This window comes from Filicampus tigris, chromosome 17 (assembly GCF_054856515.1).
Source record: "Filicampus tigris isolate MCC_2025a chromosome 17, RoL_Ftig_1.0, whole genome shotgun sequence".
In the NCBI taxonomy this organism is placed as follows: Eukaryota; Metazoa; Chordata; class Actinopteri; order Syngnathiformes; family Syngnathidae; genus Filicampus; species Filicampus tigris.
Window position 1 is genome coordinate 11,211,791 of NC_141233.1, and position 16,237 is coordinate 11,228,027.

At 40.2% G+C, this 16,237-nt stretch overlaps 2 protein-coding genes across 3 annotated transcripts in view; one reads left to right on the top strand and one right to left on the bottom strand.

The window, feature by feature from the left end:
* Positions 1-5,682, bottom strand: part of jakmip2 (janus kinase and microtubule interacting protein 2) — a 23,633-nt gene extending 17,951 nt beyond the window's left edge. For both annotated transcript variants that reach the window (XR_015090354.1, XM_086057426.1), the window contains exons 1-2: positions 5,541-5,682; positions 1,141-1,388 (exon numbers count right to left, since the gene is read on the bottom strand). Coding sequence is in view for 1 of the 2 variants with exons in the window: in XM_086057426.1 (XP_085913552.1) it covers positions 1,141-1,269 (129 nt within the window). In the remaining variant the exon portion in view is untranslated. The remainder of the gene's footprint in view (positions 1-1,140; positions 1,389-5,540) is intronic.
* Positions 5,683-6,511: 829 nt separating this feature from the next.
* The window catches only part of LOC147133353 (sodium- and chloride-dependent GABA transporter 2-like), a 17,659-nt gene continuing 7,933 nt past the window's right edge, over positions 6,512-16,237 (top strand). Inside the window, exons 1-12 of the mRNA XM_086057429.1 lie at positions 6,512-6,959; positions 7,059-7,193; positions 7,352-7,492; positions 7,899-7,986; positions 8,179-8,311; positions 10,772-10,906; positions 11,359-11,462; positions 11,713-11,837; positions 13,509-13,621; positions 13,702-13,839; positions 15,721-15,823; positions 15,899-15,999. Of these exons, the coding sequence (XP_085913555.1) occupies positions 6,770-6,959; positions 7,059-7,193; positions 7,352-7,492; positions 7,899-7,986; positions 8,179-8,311; positions 10,772-10,906; positions 11,359-11,462; positions 11,713-11,837; positions 13,509-13,621; positions 13,702-13,839; positions 15,721-15,823; positions 15,899-15,999 (1,506 nt within the window). The 5' untranslated portion in view covers positions 6,512-6,769. The remainder of the gene's footprint in view (positions 6,960-7,058; positions 7,194-7,351; positions 7,493-7,898; positions 7,987-8,178; positions 8,312-10,771; positions 10,907-11,358; positions 11,463-11,712; positions 11,838-13,508; positions 13,622-13,701; positions 13,840-15,720; positions 15,824-15,898; positions 16,000-16,237) is intronic.

The following is a 16,237-nucleotide window of genomic DNA, read 5'->3' on the forward strand; positions in this document are numbered from 1 at the left end:
TTATGATTGCAGAAAATGTGTAGCACACTCAAAGGATGACTCCTGTCATTGATGCTCAAAATGCAAATGATGCTACATAACTGTGTTACTGAGCAACACGCTGACACGCTCGATTTAATCACCACGTATGAACCCTCCAAACGCAGGTACTGTTCATGTAACTTTGTGGCCCCCTCGGTACCGAATGCAAAATGTACACCGTGTGTACAAAACTGTACTTACGTGAAGGTGATTATTAACAGGTACACTGCATGGAAATGTTAATTTGTGACGGGTGTGGTTGTGTATTAACACGTATATGCATACATGATATATGTGCATGAGCTTTAACAAGTGGCTCTAAAACATTTTCCATAGCACTACGTTTCATTATGATTTTACTTGATTGTCAAACTATCACGGTCAGGTTTATCTTCACTGTCACAGAGTCGGAGTTACTCAGGTCATAAAATTCTATGACCAGGTATCATTGAGTAGAAAATTATATGAAATTACCGCTGATCCCCACAAAGGTCGCGTGTGTGCTGGAGCCTATCCCAGCTGTCTTCGGGCAGTAGAGGCAATTTAGAGTGTCGAATCCATGCATGTTTTTGGAATGTGGGAGGAAACCGGAGTTCCGGGAGAAAACCCACGCAGGCACGGGCAGAACATGCAAACTCCACACAGCGATTGAACCCACGACCTCTGAACTATGAGGCGGACGTGCTAACCAGTCGACCTCCGTGCCGCCCTAGTCCTATTTCCACCTTTCCTTAAATTGTCAGCTCTGCTGTCAACTTTCCCTACTTTATTCATTGTCGCCATTTTAGAAAACTGTCCAGAAAGGGTCACACAGGGTTATGGAGTTGGACAGAGTGCTGCTGCCCAATTGTGTGTAAATACGAAATTGCATTTAGAGTGAATTTTATACGCTTGTCTATGTGGCTACAGGCCAGACGTTATTAATTTTATGACAGAGGGTATGGGCCAGATAAAATTTGGCCGTGGGCCGCATTTGGCCCCGGGGCCGTACTTTGAACATGACTGCCTTACATATTTAGAGGTTGTGTCATACGGCAGGTGACAGATTCCTTTGAGGCCTCATATGAAAGCAATAATAAAAAATGATCACATTGTGTTTTGGGGTTTGCTTTACAGTACCTTGCATTTTTCTTGGTGCAGTTCGATCTGAATGTCAGTCAGCTTGGACCTTAGATCTTCATTGGCTGCCTGTAAGGCAGAGATAAGGGCTTCGGGCTTCTCGCCCTTCGCACGCCCTTTCTTGGCCATTGATTCAACTACTAGAATATCTCTTCTGATGCATTCATGGAGACCTCACAGAAACGGTCCACGGTGCTCCCAAGGCTTTCCGTTTCTCCTCTTCTTCATTCTCCTGTTAGACAAAGGGGCTGGGCAAGGGTGAAGGGGAGCCAGCAGAGACATTTTTGCGGTTAAATTGAGGAATGTAGTAAAATCAGAGTGTTACAGGTACAATGGGAAAGGGGCTGAACAATTAGTTGCATTGAGAAAATTAGATTTTCCAAGTGCAAAGGCTGTTTCACTGCTCTTAAAGCCTGTCGTGCACTGAAGCTACAAACTGTGCATTATTTTCGGCAACTTTTTTGTCTCACAAGCCATGGTGGTGAATATCTCCCCATCTTGAAATTTTACCCCGAAAGGTAAAAAAAATGTGCGCACTACTAGCTCGAGTAATCAATCAATCAATCAATGACGAAATTATGTTAGTCCTAATTTTTATGATGAGGCAGATGTTATGTCAGAAGAAGCCATAATTAAAAAAAAAAAAAGTACATATGTGATATGTGATCTCTGTACCTTTCCTGTACTTGACGCGCATTGTATGTGTGATATTAATGACTGCCGATCAATCAGCTTTGTAATATTTTTTTTATACATGTATATATTTTTTTTGATTTATTATGTATTAGTATTATGTATTTATTTATAGATGGTCTATAGATGGAAGTTCAGTGTAAGAGAAGTGTATTCCACATGTCTACTTATCGTGTTTCTTGGAGGTTGTCAATCTGCTGCCTTTTTCCATTTGGCCACACACTAATTTTGTGTTTCTAAATTGAGCAATTTGAGTTAGCTGCCCACTAAATCTTCCCGACAAGTTGGATGAAGACAGCGATAAAAAGACAACCAGAAAACAAATTACATAAGATTGCTTAAAAGATTTTGTAATGCAGATTAAAGATAAAGTCATGGTCACATGGAATCAACATGGACGTAACACGCCGCAATCTTTTTAAGTCACTCTTGTGGAGCTTGGCCAAAGAAAACAGTGCCTGCATTTTTAAAAGCACAAATTAAACAGGAGGTTTTTTTTTAAACATAATATGCAGTATTGTTATTGTGCTGTTGTTCCTGCCAGTCAAAGGTTTCATTCATGTTTTTAAAATGAAAATAAGTAAAAGTCAGTTTTAAGTTCTTGCCTACCTTAATAAATAATAATAAAACACTAGATTACGAACGCAAAAGATTCCTGTTCCTTGTGTCTTTCGTCAGTGGTGTGGTGATGGAGGTGAGTAGTTTTACTTTATATTTGTTTTACTCAGTTTGACTTTACAAAGTTGAACTCATGAAGGCGACAGTTTGAGCCAGGGACCAAATAACGCCACACACGTCCATCGCCTACACACGGGGTGGCCCATGATTAATTTTTGAAAATAATGTTTACTATTGCTGAGCCATTGAAAGATGTTGTCATGGTCTGTCTTTTGAGTTTGGTTTTTGACTTTAGTTTCATGTTTTTCATCGTGTTCCTTTGTGTCTGTCTCGTTAAGTTACTAGGTGCACCTGTGCTCGTCATCCCAGTCCCGAGTGTGAGCCAATCAGCTCCCTCCAACTCTTTGCGTCTTGTCCAGGTGTTCCTCGTTGTCTCGTCAATTTGTTTGTATTTAGTTATCTGCTTTCTTTCAGTCCTTGTTGGTTTTCTCGCCATTTGTCGTTTGTCTGTTGTCAGGTCAATGTCAAGTCCTTTTTACAAGTGTTTGTTCAGTGCCGCATCCCTGATGATCTCTCAAGGCACACTAAGGTACCACAGTATCCTCATTAGGGTAAAGGTATAAAGGTATCCCTGTGAAATTCCATCTGGCGAAAAAAAAAAAAAGCCATCCATAAATGACAATCATGCTTCTTCCCACGGCTCCAAAATCAGATTATTTTTTCAGATTACACAATGCAAACTCATGTCCATGCTGAGCACAAGACATGCTCTTTGATCATAACTGGGTCAGGATGATCGAAAACATTACAGAACCTATGAAGATAATGAGTCATCATTTTGGTGCAGGCATGTACAACACCTTCATGCCAGCCACATTTAACAAAGATTACAAATACGGTATTAACCTAGAAACCATTCAGAGCGGGCCAAAACCAGATATGAATTTACTGTAGTTTCCAAGATGATTACTGTCATATTTCATTTCAGATAGCTGTCTGCTGGCAAGTCCACCAAAGGGTCAGACTGCTTCTCTGGCATTATAGGACAAGAAATCTGACCAGGCGGGTTAAACCACATATCATTTCATGTTAACTACAGAAGTTAGAGTCTTCGGAATCAGTGAATGTCTGAAAGGTTTTGCAGGAAGGTTTAGTGGGGTAGCTACAAGTATCTTTCTAACATGCCAAACAACAGAGACTGAGTGAGAAAAATGGTGCTAGCACTGTGGGTGCAGGAGTTAATTAGTATTGGTTAATATCAGGTTGTGTGTTAAGAATACCACATGTCACACATTGACAGCGTGGGCCATTTTTAAATTAAATGTAAATGTTCCACACGGTTGGCCTAAACGTGTCATGATCTGTATTTTTTGTTGTTTTGGTTATATTTTGGTTTTTTTATGTTATGTCTTCTTTTCTTGTGGTTCGTGGCTTGTCCTGCTTGTTAGGTTTTTTTGTTTCCACCTGTCCGCTTTGTTTCTTCCCTCAACCATTTTTGTCTTGTCATATTGTTGTGTCTTGTCGCATTGTCTTATCAGTTTGCTTGTATTTAGTTCCCTGGGTTCCTCCTGTCGTTATTGTTTCATTGTTTTTGGTTCTGTTGAAGTACTGTCCTGTGTCCTGTAGTGGTGTATTTTGGTGTTTTTGTTACTTGGATCTCATTTTGGTCAACTTTGGTAATTTTATGTTGGAAATAAATTCCTTTTTGGGGGGGGGGATAACAATACTGCACTCCTGCCTTGCTTCTCCCGCATTCCTGCATTTAGGAACCTTTAGGAACATTTATAATCTTTGCTTTTCACTTGTACACTTTGAAGTGACTTCCTTGCTAATCCACATTATGCAATGAAAGCATCAAAAGCTCAACTAATGGCGCTGCAAATGAGCAACTAGGCAACTTTAATGAGTCTGGCGAAAAATCAACTCAGTGGATGGATGCATCTAATGGTGAAGAAAAGCAAAGAGTTAGAAGATGTATTTGCAATCTTCTGCATATGCAGCTGTTTGATTTTGTGTTTTAGGCACATTATCTATGAAATAACATGCTTTTTAAGGAAAATACCACCATCTGGAATTATTGCTTAGCCTTGGCAGAAGTCTATGGTCAGTTGAATACAACCTAATTTAATAATAATACACGTTCAGAGTTGTATACTATGCTAGTACAAACATCCTGTTAAAATGATCAGACAACGTTTAATTGGAGACAGTTACACCACAGACAAGTCTGTTTTTGTTGGGGTTTTTAATTCCCTTTCTTAACATCAAAGCAATAATGCATTAATGCTACATTTATATTTGAGATCTCAACACACTGCAAAAATAGGAAAATAGGGTTGTTCTTCAATTATGGTGATATTTCATGACAAAACATTCACAATTTAATTCAAGCTGACCATGCTATGGGAGGTTGATTGCTTTACTGTACAAATACACGTATCAGTAATAACAGTATCAGTTCATTTGGAGGAGGAGACGTATTGTAATAATTGAGGGTCATCTACACACACATTTGTGCCCCTCTCTCACTATGGGTTTGGGGTTAAAATTAGGCCAATGTGACACCCCCGAGGCAGATGCGGGCTAGACTAGCAGACACTAACGTGCGCTTCTGTCCAAGGCCCAGTGTGGACCACCAGTACCATCCTCTTGTGTGCATCACTCCACATTTACAGTGGACATGCAGTGATAAGAATGCAGGCTCCACCAACCTGCTGAGACATCTGACGCTCGCACGCTCCATTATTGTGCTGAAAACGGCCATTGAGCACTCCCCCCCTCCAACCTCCTTCTCCCCCAGCCCCCTCCCACGTCACCCGGCGATGCAGGCCCAGATTCTCCCACTTCCGACATGCAAGCTAAAGGCGATGCTGCATGCCAAAATACTGCAGAATCTCGCTTTGATGCTACGTTGTCGCAACAGAAACAACACCAATCGACGTACAGTCAGTTCGGATCAAGTCGGTAGTAACACAGAAGAGAGTCAAAGCATGCTGGCCAGTTGCCAGTCAAAAAGGCCCGCTAGTAGCGGAAAAGCCCCACGCTAGACGTTGCTCGAGCACGAATGTGGACGTTTCGCGTCGTCTTACCTCAAAGTCCAATGCCCGCTGTCTCAATGGACGTGAAACGCAATCCATGGCAGGTTATTGTTTGTCTTTAAATGGAGAAAAAAGAGGTGAGCATCATCATCAGTCAGCTCGATGAGGTGATGATGAGGGTGAGGAGGAGGAGGAGGATGCTGGAGTTTAGCACCGCCTACCTCGTCACCATGAGATCACTGGTTTCCGCCGCAGTCCATTGAAATCTATGGATGAATAAACACATAATGACCTTTAGCTTTTTTTTCTCCACAGTTTTTATCAAAATGATATACCCAACGTATATATACATATAGATATAGATATAGATATACCTGTATATATATACAGCATTGAGTCACTGCTGAACTCAACGTCCTTTCACCCCAGATAACCGAGACTTGGGACCTCTCGACTTGAACCTTTGCTATTAACATACCTATGTGTGAATACCAGTCACATATCTGCAGTATGTAGCAGCAGCAATACAAGCATTCTCTCTGGTGTAACTCAGCACCTGACACGTTATCTGTTGTTTTCACTTTGTCACTTCCTTATATTTCTTGTATATTTGGAACTAATTTTTAGGCATTTACATAACGTATCTTTGCTCATTTTATGTAGTCTTATTGTAGTTCGTTTTATTTTAGATTAATTTATCTGTATTGCAATAAACTGGGCACAGCATTTGGAACAGGTTCACCTGGGAGTTTATTCTGAATTGCTCCGAAATCAAAAACATTATGCCCAAAATATGTAAAATGATTCATAACTTATCAGTCTCACACAACTAGCACTGCTTTGTTTTCACTCTCTGCACATTGATTATGAAACATGACATAAACTTCAATTTGCATGATGCCTCCCTTTTTCTGACCCCACCCACATCCCCCGACCCCCCACCCCGACCCCCCCAATCCCCCGGAAAGCATCAAACGTGGGGGGGAAATAACAATCTACCACAGTTTTTCTGCTTTGCTCTGTGATCAATAGAAAATGATTCATCAAGCTGGGACATCCCAAAGGTGCAACCCAGACCTCCCCCACCACTCACAAACTTACTTAAGTTGCTACTGTCTCAGACAGAACTATTGTCTAAAGAGGGAAGTGCGGCAATCACATCTGCACAAAGGATATACTGTAATCCCAATACAGGAGGGTCGGGTCCTGGTTTGTTTTGGGGGCTATTTTGACCCATAAAAGGTATTTATTTGAATTTATTTTCACCTTGTAGTGCAAAAATGTTCACACAGGAGAACGACGCTGGCGGTTGTGCCGTTTTTGTGCCCGGAGGGCAAAAGAAGAAAAAAGAAACAGAGAAACGGGAATATTGGAGCACGAAAGCCGAGTTCATTCTCACGGTGATTGGCGCTATTATTGGACCGGGAAACGTTTGGAGATTTCCTTATCTGTGCTACAAAAACGGCGGAGGTAAGTTTTTTTTTGTTGTTTTCTTTTCTTTTGTTTTTAAATAAATACATTTGTCACTTTTGCCATGCTTGATGATATTAATGTTTTATTTCTTGGTAGGTGTGTTTTTCATCCCGTACGTTTTGTTCATGGTCACCTGCGGGATCCCCTTGTTTTTCCTTGAGACCGCCATGGGACAGTACACCAACCAGGGGGGTATTACGTGTTGGAAAAAGATTTGCCCACTTTTTCAAGGTGCCTATTTGCATTTATGTCCACTTTAGCTGATCATTTGAGTCGTTTAGGTAGGAGGGTAAAAAGCGGAATCGGTGCGTAATTACGCACGACTTGCGCAATCGAATTACGCTTTGAATTCCTACATGGTTTCATTTAATGTTACCTTCTATTTGCAGGCATCGGCTATGCGAGTCACCTTATCATTGCATTCGGCGCCACATCCTACATTACTATTATCGCGTGGGCATTCTTTTATCTGTTCTCCTCCTTCAGCGCGGAATTGCCTTGGGCCACATGTGGAAACGACTGGAACACAGGTAGGTGCCCCTGTTGGCAAGGGGGGGGGGGAAATACTGTGTAGAAATTAGCTTTCTTTTAAATCAGTTGTATTTAGAGCACTTTCCACAGAGTGCTTCACATAGAAGACAGTCATACTGTCAAAATACAGAAACAGCATTTTACATTATGAGAAAAACCCAAATTTAACAAATATAATAGTGATAACCCAGCCTAACCCAAATAATAATTAATACTGATAAAGTTAAAAGGCAGTTAGTGAACATCATACCATGTTTTTACGTATTATTTTGCTATGAATATTGCACATTTTGCACATCATCGTTGATTAATTTTACCATGCTAGACTTGGCAAACACCCCGCCTCCCCCTTTTTTTTTTGCTTGATTTGTCGCAGATTTGTCGTCTTATGTCTTTGCCTTGCAGACTCATGCATGGATGTCAGCATTGCAAATCGGAGCCTCGGCGTGACACACAGGCAGAACACCACTCTGCCTGTTGTGGAATTCTGGGAGTAAGCACGCTGAGTTAACTATCTTGGACTCTTCTGACTACTTTTTTCTACCCCCCTTCCTCTGTCTCACTTTCCTTTTCCATCTTCCCTGTCACCCCTCTTTTATGCTGTACAGTTCCCTTCCTCCCCCATGAATCATGTTGTCGTGTCATCACCATTGCCACCATTGCTCCATACATGTGCTCTCCTCAGGCGCAGAGTGTTGAAGATCTCTGGTGGTATTGAGGAGTTGGGAAGCTTGAGGTGGGAGCTGGTGTTGTGTCTCATCCTGGCATGGGTCATCTGCTACTTTTGCATTTGGAAGGGGATCAAATCCACTGGGAAGGTTAGGAATAGTTCAGCAATGAGCAACATGCATGGCTGAGTTTCAGCCTCGCTTGCTTGCTTCAGTTTATGCAGCACACTCATCAAAGCATGAACTTGTGTATTTTTTCCAAGTATTGCATACAGTATTCTCACCTTTCCCACAATAACAGAGTTTTATATTGAATTATGGCAAGGGTGATGAAACAACAGGCCATGAGCGTATTCGATACAGCCCGCGATGCAATTCTAAAAACAAATTAAAGCCTCGCAACCCGTTTTCTTTACAAATCTTGGATATGACCATTAAAGTTTGATGCTAAAACCATATTAGGTGGCCTATACACTGTGCCTGCTTCAGATTAGTGGTCATTTGGTCAAATTCGCTGGGGATTCACTCAAACATGAAACCTGGAATCCTCCCAAATGGCTGCTACAAACCATAACTGCTGACTTTCTGTTTACTTTCGGGCATGGGTCCTTGATTTTTTCATGCATCCTGATATGATTGACACCTGACAAATTTCGTGTTGATTAGTGAAAGTAGTCCCCCCAGGCCCACCCTGATTGACAGACTGCCCACTCAGTGAGATTAATCGAAAAACATATACTTTAAATTTTTTGGTATATTATTATTAAATTATTTTTGAATTTGTGTTTCATTGTGTTTTTTGTATTCTATCGGATATTAAGATAAGCCATAATTGTGGTTGTCTAAGAAAGATCTGAACTTTATATTATTCAGTTTGTCATTGTATTACGATGTGTCGGGACAGGAGGATTGTGCTCAGTGAGAGAAATATTCAGGCCCACCCAGATTTTTTCCAGGCCCACCCATTAGCCAAGTTCTGACTCCGCCCATGGTCAGGGGACTATATGTTCACATTTTTCAGGATACACTTCTGAGTTAAGATTTTTTTGGAAGGGGGAGTTGATGTTCCGGACCCCAAAAAATAATACACTCTTACTAGGTTGCGCAAACTTGCAAACAATGGTGAGTTTTCAGGCATGTTGAGGCCCCCAAAAGACAATTAATTCATCAAACGATAAACGGTAGTGATTCCAAGAGGTCACCATCCTGTCATCTACAGTTTAAAAGTTATTACTTATTTTGGTTGCCATATGAAGAGGTGTGGAACGTCACAGTATCATCAATATTTTGACAATCTCATGCTGGTAATTAAGGTCACCAAAATATTAGAAAAAGCGCTCCCTATGATGCAGTACAGTTGTACTCAGTGCAAACTACAACCAAATAATAAACGCACTGACCATGTCAAACATTTGCAGAATTTAGGATACTGCTCTGCAGAGGATTACATTAAATGTCGGAGGTGTACCTAATGAAGTGTTCTGTGGGTAGAGGTGGGAATCACAGTCATTTAAAATACAGTTATATTGCAACAGCCCTGCAATTGGCTGGCAACCAGTCTCAACTCTTGCCCTAGGTCCGCTGGGATCGATTTCAGTTCACTTGGGGCATTAAAAATAAAGACAATTTCTGTTAGAAATATATTGATGGATGACTATCAAAACATTTCTCCTGTGATAGCATCAATATGGTAAAAAACAACAAAAATATCTATAATACTTAAGATCTCAATATTTTCAGAATATCTATGTAGATGAGAATAATGAACCCGGAAAAAACAGATATTATGTTATTATAGCAACACCCAAAAATTGTCTATCACATCTTTTCCAAGGCCTCCCTCCAAAAAACAGGGATTCAAAACACAATCAAATCTGATGTGATGTCATCGGGATCCACACCTGAATTTCATTACATATGAGAAAGTGGACCTCTGTTGGTAACTATTGTACAATAGTTGTTTTGTATTTAATCATTTCCCATGTTGTAGGCAATTATGTCAGCTGTCATATCCAGTAAAGTCTATCAGCCAAGACATTTCAAATTGGGATGCGTAGTGACAGGCAGTGACCCTGCACACTGAACTGTTTTGTGTCTGTAATGTGTGCAGTCGGACCACGAGGCTTTGACTTCAGCTGTGAATGAATACAAATGAATAGTACAATGCCTGTACTTAAATAGTTTAATTCTTCCATTTTGTGTAGTAAATACTGTAAAATTGAAAAAAAAAAAATGGTGTTAAGGTGATCATCCATGTATTGGTTGTAAAGAATTGTGTGGCATTGATACATCATGTCTAGAAACTACTGGGGCAAAAAGGAGCGAAGTTCTTGGCTGCAACCAGCGCATTTGCCGGTTCGCTCTCAATTCATAAAAACAACATGGCGTGACCTATGATAAGCTGATCTTTTTCCACACCGTGGCAACTTGAATAACATTTATTCATGCTGTGTACACGTCGAGCTGTGATTAAGAGGACATGAATGAGATCAGGACACTAGACTATTTGAGCGCATAAAGCATGCGAAGATGATGAAATAACATGTGTTCACAGCTCAAAGGACAATTTTAATTCTAACTGTTGAATTTGGTCTTGTTTCTTTAATCCAGGCAGCCTACTTCACAGCTACTTTCCCCTACGCTATGCTGCTGATTTTACTCATACGTGGTGTGACGTTGCCTGGGGCTATTGACGGGATTATTTACTACATCTACCCTGATGTATCCCGCCTATCAGATCCGCAGGTAAGAACGAGCGTGTAGACTCTATTTTTTGTTTACCCGTTTACTTGACTTCATAAATATTTCATATGAAAGTAACTCTTTGAAATAAAGGGGCTGCGTTCGGACTACTATGCAAAAAGCATCAGCTGATTGTTTATTTCCAAGTTTGTGAGTTAGCTAATTAGTTATCAGGATCACGAAAAGTAAGTTGCAGAGTCCATCAGTTTTAGTGCTGATTCAGGGGCTTATCATTTATTTTTTTTTGTTTCAATCTTACAGTCTGTTTTTCTTGGGGTCAAGTTGGTCAGTGTTGTATTGTGATTGGGATCAAATGAGTCAGACAGGCATTACAGACTGCCAACTGAATTTCATTTATTAACTTAGTGTTTCTTTTCTTCAATATTTTAGAAAAAAAATATAATCGCATTTTCAGTGTAAATATGTTTTTTTTTTTCCCCCTCCTGTGTTTTAAGGTGTGGTTGGACGCCGGCACTCAGATCTTCTTCTCTTATGCCATCGGCCTCGGGTTCCTGACCTCACTTGGCAGTTACAATACTTACAACAACAACTGTTACAAGTAAGCACACAGGCTAAAAAAGTATTTGAAGGTTTTGGTCACCAGGAACATTTTTTTTCTATTTTCCATGTGAAAAGAACTCCAAATGATTCAAAGGTAAAATTGCCTCTGATCCAAGAATCCACATTGCTCGGAGTGACTCCGTCTTGCTGTTTTATATTTCAAATTCTATTGCCGACAAAAATGAGACACAGTACTATACTTCCTCTTCATGATTGCCTTAAGATGACCTGATGCGTTTGTCTTTTAGGGATTGTTTCTACTTGTGTCTGATGAACAGTGCCACCAGTGTTGTGGCAGGCTTTGCCATTTTCTCCATTTTGGGCTTCATGACCTACGAGCAAGGCGTCAACATTGCAGAAGTGGCAGAATCAGGCAAGTACTGACTGCATCTGCAGGTTCACTCTGTTAACAGACATTTTGCTTGTTTAAACAGTTGTATTGTACATTCGGTGTGTTGCATTCCCTTTGAGGAAACTGTAACAAAATCCAATCTTCAAATTTTAGAGTTTTATAGCTTATTGACAAAGCATCAGCTCGGTTATGCAGTAAGATCGCACAGATTCCAAAAAGTAATTATCAGTATACACTATAGATATATTTAGCTCTTGAAAACACTGGTATCTGATTTATGTTACCTTCTATTAGAACAAAATATTACATTGACAAATAATTAGGGGTTTTCAGACCACCTTCAGCTGTTTTCACATTATGTGGCAGGCTGGAAAAAAATAGAAAACAAAAAAATTAAAATCGACAGTAAACTCACAACCGTGATGACAAATCGAAAAGATACAGGTTTTTCCGGACTATATTTCGCACTTTTTTGCATTGTTTGACTTGTCCTGCGAGTTGTATTCAGGTGCAACTTGTAAATAATAAAATTACCGGTGATTTTGGATTCGATCCGATACCAAGTAATACTGGACCAAATATCGCGATACCGTTCCAATACCTGAGCTGACGTTTATTTTTATGTATTTTTTTTATACAAAGCTGCCAAAAAAAACCTCATGTGGGTTGCCGCTGCGCTCACACCAGTGGTAGCGCCCACATCATCAGTTGAACCAAACCTTGAAGGTACATAAAGGTCCAAAAAGGTCCTTAAAGCGGTCAACCTAAACACTTTTTTTTTTGAATATGTTCTGGGCAAGCCCACTAGTTGAAACAAGGCATTGTGATAAATATTGTGTTTGTGATAGAGTTAATCCACTAGGTTTTAGCCATCTCCAGGGGGCGGCCATTTTGTCATTTCTGTCGACTGAAAATGACATCACAGTTGCCAAGGGCTGTTGCTTGGGGAATAGATTTGAGTGAGAGAACAAGCGAGAGGAAGTGACGTTTTTGTTAGGTTACGAGACTGATGGTCGGACTAAATGCATCTCCTTTAAATGCGGCGAGGCTTCTGAGGTGTCTTAAGGTGATAAAAGAAGACACATTGAGTTGAGTTTCCATGCCGGAGTGAGTCAGTCTTTAGTTTTAAATATCACCGGGCGGGGTGATGCGCGATGTTGGTTTGTCGAAGTTGATAGTTGGAAACGCTAACAAAAGTCTGTTTAAAATTATAGGCGGACCGGCCTATAGGCGATTACTATTTTTTCCGGCCAGACAAAAAGGCGGATAGACTGACTTTTCTCGTGTGAATGCACCCTAAAAGAATGAATAAGCATGAAGATCAAATTTACAAAAGAATTCTAGTAATTCATTCTAGTCAACTATGAGCACAATACATACCGGACTGGAGACTGGGTGGAGACCAATAGAGTCCAATTCAATGATTGCACAATGCTTTTGAAAGTCTCCATAGCTGTCAAACAATATAAAATTAGATTGAGGTATGAGGTCGACGGAACTGTCTGAAGAGTAGAGAGACGTGATTGTAGCAACAAATCTGGGAAAGGCTTCTGTATTTCCAAGAACACAGCTGCCTCTGTAATGCCTTTTAGAACAGGGGGAGAAAAACCTTGGTGAGCAAAACTGATGGTCACGAAGACTGAAGAATTTACAATTTTGAAACTTATTTCATTCTATTGTACATATGTTTAGGTCCAGGGCTGGCCTTCATTGTTTACCCGCGTGCTGTAGCCTTGATGCCCATGCCGCAGGTGTGGTCCGTGTGTTTCTTTCTTATGATCATCCTGCTCGGCTTAGACAGTCAGGTAAGCATTATCTTTTGGAAAAAATAAGTGCCCCATAGGGTTTCAACAGACACTTCTTCGTGTTGCTTCCTCCTGAGCAGTTTGTCGGTTTGGAGTGTCTGATGACATCGGTGGTCGATCTTTACCCATCTTACCTGCGTCAGGGCTACAGACGTGAGCTGGTCCTGCTGGCCATCTGTACCGTCTCCTGTCTGCTGGGTCTTTTTATGGTGACGGAGGTTTGTAAAAGCTGTAGATGACATCAGTTATTGAGATTGGAATCAATAAATTAGGTGATTTTACATTGATCACCTACTTAAATGATGGACATAATTAACCTTCATACCATCGACGTATTTTACATACGAATCATGCCAAGTGCGATCTGTTTAGACCTCATCGAGACCTGGGTTATATTTCATAAGTGACGAAGGCACACGATCTTATTATTTAGAAATATGTTTCTAATAAAAAAAACAAAACAGAAATTGTATGTTTCTTATTAGCGATTTACGATCAACATTTCAGAAACCGTAGCATATATGCTCCAAACCAGGAACGTATGTTCTCACCCAGGCGCGAATAAATGTTACACATTATTGAACCATTTTTATTGATAGAAATGTTACTGCCGAAAAGTACATTAGCATGTTGCAAGAATAGATTTTTCCATCCCTAGTTAATGAGGATGGAAGCTTCCCAGTTTACTTTTAACAATATGAAACTCCATCTCAATGTGCAACTCACACTTCTTGTGCCATGTATAGTTAGAGTAGTGGTTCCCAGAAACTTGGTATGGTTGGTCCCAGATCCCCTCATCTCACCCAACAAATTTTTGTCTTAAGGCACATTTGAAGGCCATGTTATATTAGGGTCAGATATAACACATACTATATATAATCTCAAGGGAGGTACAAGTGTATTGCCAAAAGTATCCGCTTACATGCCTTGACGGTGCCTATGAATTTACGTGAAATTCCTTTCTTAACCCATAGTGTTTAATATGACATCTTTGAAGATATACTGTAACAGTTGCACCGCATCTGTGAAGGCCTTCCACAAGGGGTCCATTTATGGGATTTTTTTTACTATTCTTCTGGAAAAGCATTTGTGAGAACTTGAAGTTTATCCACATCACACTCTTTTATGGACCTTGGAAGAAAGGTTCCCACAAAACTGGGAGCATGGCATTGAAAACTAGTCCCTTAATGACAGAGAAAAGAACTCTGAATGCTTCAGGTTATCAAGATATTTTGGACAATTCCATTATAGATGGCACCTTCATGCCAAAAAAAAAAAAAAAAAACAGGCAGGAAGGACTCCAACATGAGTGTGCATCAGTGCACCGGGCCTTCTCGTCCAATGTACAGTATGTGACTGACCTCACAAATGCGCTTCTGGACAAAGTAAACAAAAAGAAAAGAATAACTTAACTCATTCACTGCCAGACATTTTCATACCCTCTTTGACCCTAACTTTAAAAAAAAAACAACACACAAATAAGTTCCTGGGACTGAATGGCTGGACTGTGAAAAGACAAGTATATTCGTCAATGGCAGTGAATGAGTTAAAAACACACTTCTAAACATTGTGGAAAGCCTTCACAGAAGAGTTGAAACTGCCGTTGCTGCAAAATATGGATTTACTGTACATTATATTAAATCCTGTGGATTAAGAAAGGCATGACACTTGAATTCATATGTGAGCCAAGACAGATAAGAGAATAGTTGGAAACAGAGTATAGTGTATCGCCAAGCATTTTATAACTCAAGCTGTGATGAAACGTGTTATTCAGCAACAGACACATGTTGCAACAGACACATTGTAATGTGTATTCAAAACAATGGTAGTCATGTAGCGTATATGCGAAATAAAATGTTTTTCACCCCCCCCCCCAAAAAAAAAGGTTATTTTTCCTTCGTTTGGAAACTCATGGGACAACTTGTGCCTCAAACTTGGACCCCTATGACCAAAATCTCTGTAGTGACAGTGTACTAAATGTCCAACTGTTATCAAAAAATGTGATGACACCACTAAAATAAATTTGCAGACACAGAAAACGTTTGATGGTGTCCAAACTTTATACCACAATATTATTGTTATTTTTGCTGTGCTCATAGGGAGGGATGTACCTGCTCCAGATGGTGGATTTCTATGTTTGCAGCGGGACTACCTTGCTCCTGCTCTCCATCTTCCAGTCTGTCAGCATTGCTTGGGTCTATGGTATGCACTCTGGAAAAAAAAAAAAGAACAAAACAATATCAACAAAATACAAATCCCTCCCTCGTTACTTTGCAGGGGCCGAGCGTTTCTATGGGAACATTACAGATATGATTGGCTATCGTCCCCCTCCACTAATGAAGTTTTGCTGGTGCTACATTACTCCTTGTTTATGTTTTGTAAGTATTCCATTCAAGTAATGTTTATACCAGGGGCGCAGATGGAATTTTAAACATCTACTGATATTGTTTGTTTTGGAGAAAATGCTTTGTTTATTTTTATATTTTGTTTCTTCATTTCCTCCCTTATTTCTGAAAACTTTAACAGGCACTGCACGGCTACCTGTTTCTTTTAGGGCCACAAACCCCACACTGTAAAAAACAAGCTGTTGGTTAAAATAAAAAACAAAGATATTTC